This window comes from Hesperophylax consimilis, chromosome 8, assembly GCF_061612785.1.
Source record: "Hesperophylax consimilis isolate HC1 chromosome 8, BYU_Hcon_1.0, whole genome shotgun sequence".
Lineage (NCBI taxonomy): Eukaryota > Metazoa > Arthropoda > Insecta > Trichoptera > Limnephilidae > Hesperophylax > Hesperophylax consimilis.
This window is the reverse complement of record NC_142843.1, coordinates 35817162-35831474: the sequence shown is the minus strand read 5'-3', so window position 1 is coordinate 35831474 and position 14313 is coordinate 35817162. Positions and strand designations below refer to the sequence as shown.

The following is a 14313-nucleotide window of genomic DNA, read 5'->3' as shown; positions in this document are numbered from 1 at the left end:
ACCCTACGAGAAACTGTGGAGATTTTAGACTTCCAAGGTCATCATGGCTACCCTACGAGAAACTGTGGAGATTTTAGACTTCCAAGATCATCATGGCTACCCTACGAGAAACTGTGGAGATTTTAGACTTCCAAGATCATCATGGCTACCCTACGAGAAACTGTGGAGATTTTAGACTTCCAAGATCATCATGGCTACCCTACGAGAAACTGTGGAGATTTTAGACTTCCAAGATCATCATGGCTACCCTACGAGAAACTGTGGAGATTTTAGACTTCCAAGATCATCATGGCTACCCTACGAGAAACTGTGGAGATTTTAGACTTCCAAGATCATCATGGCTACCCTACGAGAAACTGTGGAGATTTTAGACTTCCAAGGTCATAATGGCTACCCTACGAGAAACTGTGGAGATTTTAGACTTCCAAGATCATCATGGCTACCCTACGAGAAACTGTGGAGATTTTAGACTTCCAAGGTCATAATGGCTACCCTACGAGAAACTGTGGAGATTTTAGACTTCCAAGATCATCATGGCTACCCTACGAGAAACTGTGGAGATTTTAGACTTCCAAGATCATCATGGCTACCCTACGAGAAACTGTGGAGATTTTAGACTTCCAAGATCATCATGGCTACCCTACGAGAAACTGTGGAGATTTTAGACTTCCAAGATCATCATGGCTACCCTACGAGAAACTGTGGAGACTTTAGACTTCCAAAAACAAATTCGTCGGGAACCCAAAAATAATCTCTATTTTAAAGGATTTAAGATTTTTAGTGAATTACCGACAGATGTTAAAGAAGTTAAAATCCTTGCTGCTTTTCGTGGGTTATGCCTAAATACGATAAAGAATATGTTTTAATTGTATGGTAAAGTGTCCTTAATGTAATAGAAATAAGTTAAAAGGTGTATACTAGATATAAAAATATAATTTTATTATTAAATAAAAACATACAATTAAATTATTTTAAGAAATGTCACCGGAGACCAATATTCCAATTACATTTTTTAATCCAAATAATGTCATGAATCACTAATTAAATTAAGTCAAATACGTCTTTTAACACCCTGTATAGTAGTTTAAAAAATTTCTTTTGATGGGTAATTTAAGGATTATATTCATAATAATTTTATGTTTTGTTTTTAACGACCTGCTTCATGTGGGTGTTAGAGGCAAATTCCCATCCGTGATTGGCAAAGAGCATAGGAGACTTTATATCAGTGGTTCACCCAGAATTTTGTTTTGGGTGAGTGCCTAGTTAAGAATAAAAGTATACTATGCATCACTATTGTTAAATTCTATAAAAGTTATAAACATAAAACAAAGGTTTCACAGGTGTTATTTCGCACGAGTAAACGAGCCTTTTCTAAAAAATATACATTTTTTAATACCGAACAAGAGTCCCAACTGAAACATACATTATTTGTATCAACTTTTTCGGATTTTTAACGGATTTTTGGGGAGGGGAAGGAGATGGGGATGGTGAAGTTGGAGAAGTACCTGGCTATTCAGATCTGGTCACCAAACACGGCAAAATCATTTCAGGCAACGTTTCAATTCTGAATGGTGGTCTTACACCAGGGTGACACAGAGTATCTTCCACAACATGTCGCAAAAATACTACATTTTATTGAAGTGAAACTTCTTTACGCGCGTCATGCAATTTCGAGGACCGGAGTAAAACCGACTCATGACCGAAACGAAAATGCGGGTACCCCCACCACCGATTAAAGTTCATTTGATCTAGTCAAAGTTTTGAAGTAACATATAAATGCTTCTTAGCTCATCCCGACAACTGGCGTTGGTGGTGTAATGGTCAGCATAGTTGCCTTCCAAGCAGTTGATCCGAGTTCGATTCTCGGCCATCGCACATTATTTTTTTGTTTTTAACGCCTTTTTCATTCAATATCTTATTTTTTAGTAGGTCAGAACATTTTTTAAAAGAAAATAATATTGCAAAATAATAAAAACACTTATCTCACTGTGATAAAACATTACTCCGCTAGAGCGCGCTTTGCGTTATTGTGTTGGATTAAAATTATTATCTAATCCGTATATTATGATAATTGTATTACATTTATTTAATTAATTTATTTATTTTGATAATATGTAATAATTTACAGAAAAAAAAATTAAAACTATCTCCCTCTGATAAAATATCCGTTCGCTAGAGCGCACTACGCGATCTTGTGTGGGATTCTATTTCTGTACATTGTACATTATTTTTAAAAATATATTATATTTTGGGTGTGATGTAGGTAACATTATAAAACATAACAAGCTCTCATATTTTCAGAACCTACATAATATAATCAATTTATGCGGCTTTGCTTACAGTTGGTGCTCAGCGTGGTTGGCTTTCAATCAGTTAAGCGAGGTTCGATTCTCGGCTGTGGCATTTTTGAAGTGAAACCTTGTTGAGGTGGGGGAGCCGCTCACGAACGTTCTCTCTCTTCTCTTCTTTCCTCTCTCTCAGACACCAGCGAACTGCGCCACGCCAAGCATCAGCTGAAACTAGAAGTTTCACTTCTGTCTTGCGTAGGCTTGACACACCCACTTTTTTTTAAATTAATAAATCGTGAAATAACATAAAATTGATCATATAAAATTTGCTTGATTTTACCCCTCGACCACGGAGGCTCTGCCTTATAAAGATAGTTTTTATTTAGTAGGTTAAATAATAATGTATCAGAGCAGTAGAGTGCAGGCCTCCCATATAGGAATATATCACTGTTTGTCAGCCTTTATGACAGCGTTGGTAGGTAAGATTCAAGGGAGGTCCGTCGTTTGATGAGGTGATGTCATATTAATTTAGTAGCGTGTTGCTTGCATGTTTCAGCGGACATTATTTTATCAGGTTTGTCGCCGATACCAATAAACTACAAATGCTATAATTACGATTCGCACTAATCCACCATTAATTTATCCATTTTACGTGTATGTTAATGGTTTGATAGGGCAAATAAAAGTGGTTGCTTGAATTATGTATAACGTATATTATATTTCGATTTACACTCTTCAGGTAATATTGCGTTAAGAGAATTATTAATGATTGTGACTGATTATTTATCACATATAAATAACAAATTGTTAATAATTCATTAATGCACTATCTGTAATGTATTACTGGAAGCCTAATATAATACTAATCCGACTTACTCATGATAGATAATACGGAGGGATAAGAACAAGTTACTAGAAAACGTTACTCATAATCATGCGCATGCGTAGTGCGTATACCGCAGTATTAGTGGCTGACAAATTTTTAAATCGCCGAACCTCAATGATTAGGGACGTATTACTTGTTAACAACCTGGTTGATTTGACAAATATCGATCGGTCGCGCAATGAAAATGTAAAAAAGCAGTAATACCCATTGGCAGCACTATCAGAGGAATATTTTAAATCGAAATATAGATTTACCAAAGTAAATACGGAACGCAAAATGAAACTGGCCAAATTTCGAAGCTATTCGAAGGAGACCGGCTTAATGACATCGTAAATATCATCTGAAGAAACGAGCAGTTAGCAACTAAACCGTATGTCCTCAAAATCAACGTTTTGACTGCTTTTATGTCGTCGGTAATATTAGGTCTTTTCCAAAAAGTTCTGTCCCAAGAATGCCTTAATTAATAATTATGATACATTTGTAAATAATATGAAATTTCGTCGTAGGAGACAGACTCATTTTTTTGAAGTGCTGAAAGCTGAAATGATGACTCACCTATTGTTGTTTGTGTTCTGACATTCCGGGAGTAGCCCATAGGATGCAGGATTGCCCAGTAGCGGTCCACCGAGACGGCCAGCAAGCAGAAGATGCTGGTCGTGCACAGCACCACGAGCAGCGACACGGTGAAGAGGCAGGCATGCAGGTTGGTGGGCAGCCCCACGGAGGCCAAAACCGCGAAGGGGATACCCAGCAGACCCACAAGGAAGTCAGCCACCGCCAAGGACACTATGTAATAGTTCGTCCTTCTCCTCAATCTCTTCTCCTTCCTAAAAACTGTAATCACCATTGAATTCCCGATCACAGCCACTATGGCCACCAAGATTTCCAGGAACGTGTAGGCGAATTGTAGCTCCAGGGGCACCATGATGTCTGACATGTTGGCATTGTATTGCGCCAACTCCAGCGCCATTTCCGAACTCATTTCTTCTGATATTTTGGCGAATTACTCACCTTATTATTATTTCATTCGCAATAAACACGTTTCATTGATGCATAGTCTCAATAAAATATCGTCAAACTGACATTTCTCACCTCTCGTAATCGTAAAATCATCAAAAGCTCATATCGCATATTAATTTTAAGTATTGATCTTCTGGAGTGGAGGAGATAAGAATCTCACCAGCCCAGTGGATGTAGCACTTGGTGGAAAACAATGACATCAAGCAGTTAGCCGCTAGTAGCATCGATATGTAATTAACAGCATTAGCACGCCACCGACATGTTTATGAATATAATGCAGCACAGTACACTGTTAGCTTCCCGTGCGAACAATAGTCACACCATGTGGAAGTGTATCGATATTTCATTGCACTCAACTGTGAATTGAGTATTAATTGGCTATAAACAGCCCACAGGTGTGAAGGAAATCATCTCCAAGGATCTTCATATTAAATTTTTATTGTGACCAAGTAGGTAACTACTATTTGCTGATCATATTGTAGGCAGGTACTAAGAAACATTACACATTTTAATACGCAGTACGCGAAATAATGCACTCTAATTTCACCTTTTTACAATTTTGAGAGCTTTTCAATTGGTTTTAAAATAGCTACTACTAACTAATGAATTATTTTTTACCGATTAATATGCATTTTCTTCAGCAGTCTTATTGTTAAATCATATCTACACAAAATACAACGAATAAACACCGTTATTTGTTTATAAAAACTTCAATAAATTTTAACATCGGTAAACTAACAGCATATTCTGATAAAAAATGTTGATAGTGTGAAAAATTAAATCCGTTTTACTGGAAGTAATTTATTTCTGTAGAAAAACTGTTGAATACTTCACTTTTATTTGTATATTTTCATTGTATAAAAAATGAAAAATATTTCATAGTGTTTGACATCACGAAATTGAAAATTAAATTATTCAAATTTAGTCCGTGAAGAAACACGCAAGAAAACAATTAAACGTTGTTAACTTTATTTACGATTCGTCCACTGCATCCAAATACATTATAACACTTCACACTCAAGTGGAAAACAACATAATTGCCTTTATTTACTGTGATAATAATTCATTAAACTAACTATTTAAATAATTTATTATGTGTGGTAGTATCCGCAACTGAAATATTTTCTCGTACTTTGAAATAGTATGAAAACGTTCTACGTCTACGGCGTATTTGAAGAAACGTAGGATCACGTAGCCCCGCGGGAGGGTCCGTGACAGTACTGGAGAAAAGCGCGCGAACTCCGTAGAGCGCCGCGGCGGAAAGCGCCCCTGGCGTCGGGACGCCGTAAACCCTGTGGAAATTTAAGGATAATTTTCTAACGAATAATTTTTTAATAAAAATTAACAAAATTTCATTACGTATTGACAACAATCACAGAATGGAAATAAATCACAGTATGTACCCACAAAAATTCGAGGAAAATAAGTGTTTTTGGAAAATCAAGGAAAAAATATTCCAGGCAAGAAGGACAAAATGTGGACAATTTTCCCGTTAGAGTTTTAGAATTGCATACTCCTCGGTAGAAAAATTATTATTAATAATATTTTCAAATTTTGATAATGCGATTAAAAACGGAATCGCAGGCCGTTTCCTGATAAGTTTTAAATAAATTTCTAATACCAGTAATATTTAATATTAGTACCACAAATCTAAAACTTATTGCTAGAGACTTAAGAATAAGATTTATAACTGTGGCTTAATGTTAGAGAATTAAAACTAGCATAGTTACATATACTTAAAAAAATACAAATATATACGCAAAAAATTATTATGAAAAAAAAATCATAGCGGAAACAGTTATAGTGGCAAAATTCGAAAAGATTGGGATTTTCACGAAGACGTGTTCAGATATCGTGAAAACACATTCGTATTTTACTAAAAGTTTATCAGGAAACCTATCGATTCATTCGTAAAGAATCTGAAATCCCGTTTTCAACCGTATTACGAATAATTTGAAGAGATTCTTAATAAATTAGCAATACTCATTTTCAACACCAATTTATTGTATTACCATTAACCTGTATTATTTGTTAACAAGTTTAATTTGTAAGACTCCATCTTAATTTTTAGGTTTTCTTTTGTATTTTCAATAATATTATTAATCAATTTATAAAAACAGTTCATTTGTAAAAAAAGTGCTGCTGTGTAATTACTGTTCGAAGAGACCTTCAGAAGGCGAAAAAGCTGTCACGCGTAATAATAGTTACACAGCAGAATTTGTTTATAAATAAACTGTTATTATTAAAAGTGTTCACATGGTTCATTTATAAAAGTGCTGCTATGTAGTTACAGCTCGGTGATGCCCCCAGAAGGCGAAAAAGCTGTCACGCGTAATAATAGTTACACAGCAGAAGTCGTTTATAATAAAACTGTTTTTTTTTATAAATTGAATAATAATATACACTTGCATTATGTCTAGACAGCCTCCATTGGTCGATGGGTAAGGCTTTCGATTACGAATCCTGAGGCTGCGGGTTCAAATCCCGGCGTGCGCAAGTAATTTTATTTAAAAATGGAGGTGTGAAAAGAGAAATTTCTTAGTCAATGTGGATGTTCAAGGACAAAAATTTTCCAATGTCAAAATGTATGTGGAAAGTGGAAATTATTATTTGAGTATTGCCATTGCATAGTTAGTTGTTCAGAACCATCAAATCGTTGCCAAATTCAACACTCGAATAGCTTCTGCGGAAGTCTGTCGGAAGCTGTAAATCTCAGTGGTAGCAAAACGACAAATCCCGAAGCAGAGCAGTTAAGATTCTCGGTTAAGAGTTCAGAGGTCGAGGGTTCAAATCCGAACTGAATGTTATATCAGACTGAATTAATAAAAAATAGTAGTGTATTCGCTGCCCGTTCCAGAGTGGAAGATACTCTCAGTATCGCCCAAGTGAAAAACCACCTTAAATATTTGAAAAATTGCTTGAAATGGCTTTAGCCGTGTTTGTTGACAAGATATGAATAGCCAGGTACTCCCCACCTTCCTCTTCCCAATCTCCTTCCCCTCCCTAATTTTGAAAATACCATGTTCAGCTGTGATGAAAAATTAGGGTGAACGGATAACTCATCACAATGATAATTCACTACATCTTTACAAAGTTATATAAAGTCATGTAAAGTGATGAAACAAAAACTTTATTAACTGGGTTGAGTAGGTTAGGTTAGGTTACGTTAGGTTTAAATTTTTTTTTTCATCGTTTCTAATAACTTTATAGCACTTTTTGAAAGTGTGTTGAATTGTCACTGTATTGAGTTACCATGGAACCAAAAATTAGATTCTAGGTAGATTAGCCCATTCAATCCACGTTTTAAAAAATATATATATTTGTGTAACTTTTTAAAGTAAAGAATCATTTATTGTTATTTAGGAGCATTGCACAGAAGCCATTGCGTATTTTTTAAATTCTTTCTTTTTTATCTACAGTGTATACTTGTTACTCTCCTTTTCGTTTCTGTATCGTGCACTTTGTCATGTATTTGTCAAATCATCTCTCGACCACTCAACTCGCACATGTACGAGTATATAGGTACGTACCATAAACCTACACTATATTATTTGTATACCTTCTGAAATTTTGACACAATACTGTATTCGAATAGGCGTGTGTTTTTAAATACGTATATTATATAGATGATAGGTAAAAACATGCTTTTTGGAAAACAGTGCCATCTGTTGGATGTTAAAGCTAAATGCGTTATTGTTTCTCTATCTGCACAGAAAGAATGAACCATAGCAATGTGGCGGGGTACAGATAGTATATAATATACACTTAAGGCGAAGCTTAATGCTAAATCACTATTTTGATTTATCTTTATGTGTACATTATGAATCCCAAAAAATATGCTTTAGATAAATTGAAGGTTTTCCTATAGTTTCGCTTAAGTAGAATACAAATAAAAAAATAAATTACTTAGCAAAAAATATAAATGTAAACTTCTAAAACAATTTTTTTTCAATAGAAATGTATGAACGCACAAAGGGAACAACTTAAAATAAAACAGTATTATAGTTAAGATTATCCGTGACAGTTTAACTTTTTTGCTTAAACATAAAATTATTTACAAAATAAATAAAAACCAATTTTTCTGCATGAAATCGAACGTTTCTAGACTCCGTTTGCTGAGCAATTTTAATGCCTATTACCTACAACATAAGGTATACCAAGAATATACACATTTTTGGCTTGTAGCTTCCTTTTAAATGCAGGTTAAACGTACAGAAAAACGTTTTAATAAAAAAACACTAGTTAGTAACACTAAACAGTAGTTAGATGATAATAAGAACTAAGCAGTTTGCTCAAATAGTAGTAGTAGTAATATTATATAGATAATATAGGTATTTAAAAACACATGCGTATGCGAATTCAGCATTGTTTCAAAATTTCAAAGCAATCGGTGAAGAACGAACATTTACATTTTTATTTATATGGATAAAAGTAAGAAAAGAGAAAGAAAAAACAATAACCCGTTCCAAAATTTCAGAAGGTATAAAAATAATATAGTGTAGGTTTATGGTACGTACCTATATACATGTGCGAGTTAAGTGGTCGAGAGATGATTTGACAAATACATGGCAAAGTGCATGATACAGAAACGGAAAGGAGAGTGACAAGCACACTGTAGATAAACAGAAATAATATAAAATTAGAATAATACACAAATAACCTTGTTTACATCACTTTAATATATATAACCTCTACATGTTTCATGAACAATGTTCACCTCATCAGGGGGTCCACCTCCTCATTCGTATATACTTGCTCCTTGAGGTGAACATTGTTCACGAAACATGTAGAGGTTATATATATTAAAGTGATGTGAACAAAGTTATTTGTGTATTATTCTAATAAATACTGACATCACAAAGTGATAAGCTTTCAGAAGAAATTTTCTTCGAAAAAAATAGTATAGAAATATACGTAATGGCTTCTGTGCGATGCTCCTAAATAACAATAAATAATTCATTCATTTTAAAAGTTACACAAATATTATTTTTATTTTTTGAAAAGAAAAAAGAAAAAATTGAAAAAGAATTTGGCATTCTCAGACTATAAAAATATTACCATTTGTTATTTCGGCTACTGGCATTATTCCTAGCTCTCTAATTCAAAATTTAGGCGTATTAGATCTGTCAAAGAATTTATACATAAAAATTCAAAAATCAGTCATTTTAAATACATGTAAGATTACGAAAGATTTTTTAAATATTTAAATTGAGAGATCAGTAGGATTTATAGGTCCAATTAGAAGTTCTACCGAGACGAACCCTCTGATATGAAAATATCTTGAGTCGGTGAATTATTTTCCCATTTGATCTCTGGTGAGTTGACGTGTTGTTCTTGTATTGTTTTGTATTTATTATGCTTATATAATGCACTTGCATAATGTGGATTGACTAGATGATCATTTGTGGAAAAGTGTGTGAAAGAGTTTAGTTTTTCCTGTTGGGAAGATTTAACCCGGACATAAAGTCGGAAATGTAAGACAGTTAATCTTTATAACGTGGATTGAATCAAAGTATGGCATTTTACAAAAAAAATATTTATTCTTATTTATCATCTTAAAATGTTTTAGTTAATTTAAAAAATAAAAATTTCTAGGTTCTCGTACAAGTTAGGAGGCTGATTTGATTCAGTGTCCCGGCCTTGTGATCTAGGAGGTTTTGATTGAATAGGCTATCTACCTAAATATCTAATATTTTTTAACATGGTATTTTCAAAACTAGGGAGTGAAAGGAGGAGGGGAAGGAGATGGGGAGGAGGAAGGTTGGGTAGTACCTGGCTATTTAGATCTTGTCACCAAACAACGTCTAAAGCCATTTCAAACAACGTTTCAATTCTGAATGGTGGTCTAAGCACCAGGGCGATACTGAGAGTATCTTCCACTCTTTAACGTGCCGCAAGTATACTATATATTATTTTTTTTTATTAATAAATTGTGAAATAAAACAAATTTATTAAATAAAATTGCAGAGATTCGAACCCTTGACCTTCGGTATATGTTTATATAAGGCTCTTAGGACTAATATTATTATTAAGCTTGACTAAAGCATAACCAGCAAGTAATAATAAAATAAAAAAATTAAGCCCCCCGACCTCTAGAATCCTGTCCCGGGGATTTACATCGTGTAAATAATATATAAGGGTCCTTATAAACAGCATGAAATTTCCGCGAGCCGAGCCACGAATTACGGGAAAGAAAGAAAGCAACCGCGAGTGGGGTTTCGCACCGTTTGCGGTTGCTTCGTTCCTTTTCCATAATTCGCGGCTGTTTTGGCAAAATTTTTTCGTGTTCAAGAGTAGGTATCTTTGCAATCATTTTAGAAGATTGATTTCAGTTTTAATTTTTAATACATATTTCCCTTCTTATAATAGGTATATATTACAGGGTTCCCTGATATTTCATCAAAATGAAAATTCAACACACTTAAAAAATTGATATAGAGTCAGTAAAAGTGATGAAACAAAAACTAGGTTTAATAGTTACTCATGTAACCTATTTAACCTAATTTTTGTTTCATCACTTTTCATGACTTTATATCACTTTTTGGAGGTGGGTTGAATTGTCATTTTTATGACATACCCGGTCACCATATTACGGATCTACATATGAATACCGCTTACTACATTGCGAAGTCTTCCGCGAACTTTACTTTTCTGCGCATGGTCTGATAATTTCTATGTGCACTCTTCGGTGGGCAATGTTGTAGTTTATTCAAAACCACTCATAACAATCATAATGTACCTTCATCGGGGTTTTGCCCGAGAGTCGTCAAATTCGAATTAATTCCAATGAAATTTAAAAAAAAGGGTTTTCCAATAAGTGTGTGTGCTTGTGTGGCACGTAGCACCGTCTTGTTGAAAGTAAACGTTGTCCAGATCAATACCATCCAATTGCGGCCATAAAAACTCATTAATTAATATTCAAAATAACACCTCTTATTGGAAAACCCTATATAACATCTTTCCTTAATTAATATTCAAAATAACACCTCTTATTGGAAAACCCTATATAACATCTTACTTTAGACGGATGTAAAATTGCTTTTACATATTTAATATTAACAAAAACAGTACCTTCCCATTCAAATATTTTACGTAAAACGGATCGTTAAGTCCTGCGCAGAAGGTCCCACAATGGTCTACGCTGCAAACCTTTGCCTTTCTTTAGCGAACTTTGCTTTTCTGCGCACGGTATGATTATTTCAATCTACGCTTTTCGGTGGTCAATGACTGATGTCGTATTCAAAAACATTTTCGAATCCTCCTGGTGTCAAAAATGTGTCTTGTGGTTTGCCTCCAGTTCACATTTAAATAAAATGCACATGTAATATGTACGATATTGATAAATTGTTACCATGGACTGAAAAATTAGAAAGATGCATAATTTCTTTTGTACATAGATTCACATTCATCAGGTCTGGAATGTACTGAAACTAGAAAAACTCATGAAATTGAAATTGTCATTAATTACTTTATTCAGTTATGGTTAATTTGTCCCTACCAATTTCTTCGTTAATTTTCTAATGTTTTTCAGTTCATGTATATGCTTTGTATTATGATATTATTGGATAATTGTCAGTAAACAAATGTAATAAAAGTTTAATCTAATGCAATAAATATAATAATAAAAAATAAGAAGTTCGTGAAAATGATACCCAGATCTCATGTTGGGCAACTCTGTCAATTTGAATGTCTATGGTAAATACCTATTTAAAAATGTGTATGCGATATAAAATATTCGTTAATTCTCCTTAAATCCTCTTGCACATGCGAGTCTAAGATTGTACAAAGTCAGCGATGGATGATAAATCAGCTATTGTTCTTAATAAATGATAATACATACAGAAGGCTTGATCATGAAATTAATCATCATTGAAGTAAGTATGTAACTAGATAAGATATTATTATAAGTCTGTAGGTACTGTGCACAGGTACAGACATGTACTTGAACTTAGTATTAGGATTATGCTGCGTATACATACGCGAGCCGAACTGCCGAGCTGAACATCAACTTATGGGAAAGGATCGAAGCAGCCGTAAATGGCGCGAAACGCCGCTTGCAGTTGCTTCATCCCTTTCCTGTAATTCGTGGCTCGGTTCGCGTTTTGGTTCGCAAATGTATACGTACCATAAGTCATCTAAACACGGTAGTGGATAGTCGTGCTCTGTGTTTGACGTGCTGTTGCGGATTTCGTACAAATAAGAAATTATTGTTACATTTTTATTTTTGATTATTTGTTTGTTTATTTAGTTTTCGATAAATGCAGTCAATCAAATAGACTGTACTTTTTTTGGTTAATTAATTTATAAAAATGGAGGAAGACGAAAATTGTCCTCCTGACCCCGAGTCCATATTTAATACATCAGATGGCTATGGATCTGATACTAGTCATGTTTCTACAATACTCCCTTCCAGAAAACGAAGACTATCGCTCTGTCTCTTGATGTACCTACTACCCAAAATCAAATCTCTTTCTTAATCCAATGAAACCTCAACACCTAAGGGAAGTGGTAAGGATCCCATAATACCAGAAACTAAAAGTTAAAATTCAAGCTTGACTAAAACAGAAACTATTTTTATGTTATGTTACTGGGTGACTTTAACGCTCACTCTCCCTCTTGGGGTAGTGAATTAACAAACCATTCTGGCCTTAATCTTTTAGATTTTATTGATGCCTATAATTTATGTATTTTAAACGACGGAATTTATGTATTCTAACTGGCTAGACTCTCCTTTCTCAGTTAGTGAATTAAAACAAATAATTAAATCCCTTTCTGACTCTTCTCCGGGTCCTGATGGACTATTATATAGCTTCTTTAAAGCATTCTCTGACATGTCGGTTGAATATTTCTTATCCTTAACTAATAACACCTTTGAAAATTTCAAAAAATCCTCCCGGTTTTAAAACCAGGGGAAAATCCTTCTGAAGTCTCATCCTATCATCCTATTCAGTGATGTATGGTCCTATTGCTCTTTCGTCTTGTTTAATTAAAGTAGCGGAACATTTGATAAAGAACAGATTAGAATGGTTTGCTGAAAATCACAGTATTATCTTTTCTAATCAATACGGCTTCCGGAAAAAGAATACAACGATGGATAATTTAAGTGTGTTTACAACAGATATCCACATTTCTCAATCCCTTAACTCTTGCACATTGATCACATTTCTAGATCTTTCGTCAGCTTACGACGATGTAGTAATTGATGTTTTGAAAGAAAAATTAATAAAAATAAAAAGACCCATAAAATTAGTTCAATTTATTATCAACTTGCTAACAGACAGATCCACTGTTATCCACTCTTCCTCAAAAATATTGAAGCGCAAACTATGAAAAGGGCTACCCCAGGGGTCTGCAATCAGTCCTTAATGTTTTTATAAGTGACTCAGGTATTGTAATCCATTCATCTAAAGCGAATTTATTTTGAGGACGATTTTCTTATATATTTATAATTTATAATAGAATTAAATTTGGCCTTGCATAATATTAAAGTTTGGTTGTTTACAAATGGAATGAATTTAGCTACCTCTAAAACCAAGGTAGATGCTTTTATTCGCAAAAGAAAACTACCCCACACTGTCTACATTTTATTTCAAAAACTCCGTGTAAAGCTCGGGCAACGCCGGGACATCAGCTAGTTTTCAATATAATTAATACATTAAGACGGGCTTTTTAAAAATATTGTTATAAGACGTCCTGAACAATAACATTACATGGGAGATTTTTTGAGTTTCCATTTGTTTCATTCCTTACCAGCTAAAAACTGTATTATTTTTAATAATTGCACGTTGCATGCGCGAAACCACAACAAATACAGATAACTAATTAATGTTAATCGATATGTAGGTACACGGAAAGTCATCTCGGTATTGGTCAACTCTTCAGTGTTATAAAAGCCTACGGCAATTTAATGTGCCTTAAAGACCAAGTATCTTTTAGAATCGCTATCTCTACTTCGCAATAACCTCTTCTAATGTTTTGGGTACAGGGACTAGTTGCAACATTATCAGTGATGTAACATGGACATTTTGTAATCAGTAGCCGCAAAATCTGTTGAGGTGCACATTACCATAGAAAAAGTTTCCAAAGCATAGATCAATTTTCTCCGGATTCACTCATTGA

At 34.1% G+C, this 14313-nt stretch overlaps 1 protein-coding gene across 1 annotated transcript in view; it reads right to left on the bottom strand.

Annotated features, from left to right (window-relative positions):
• Positions 1-4144, bottom strand: part of LOC149421947 (uncharacterized) — a 312802-nt gene extending 308658 nt beyond the window's left edge. Inside the window, exon 1 of the mRNA XM_089634338.1 lies at positions 3730-4144. Coding sequence (XP_089490464.1) covers positions 3730-4144 — 415 coding nt within the window. The remainder of the gene's footprint in view (positions 1-3729) is intronic.
• Between the last annotated feature and the right edge of the window lie 10169 nt (positions 4145-14313).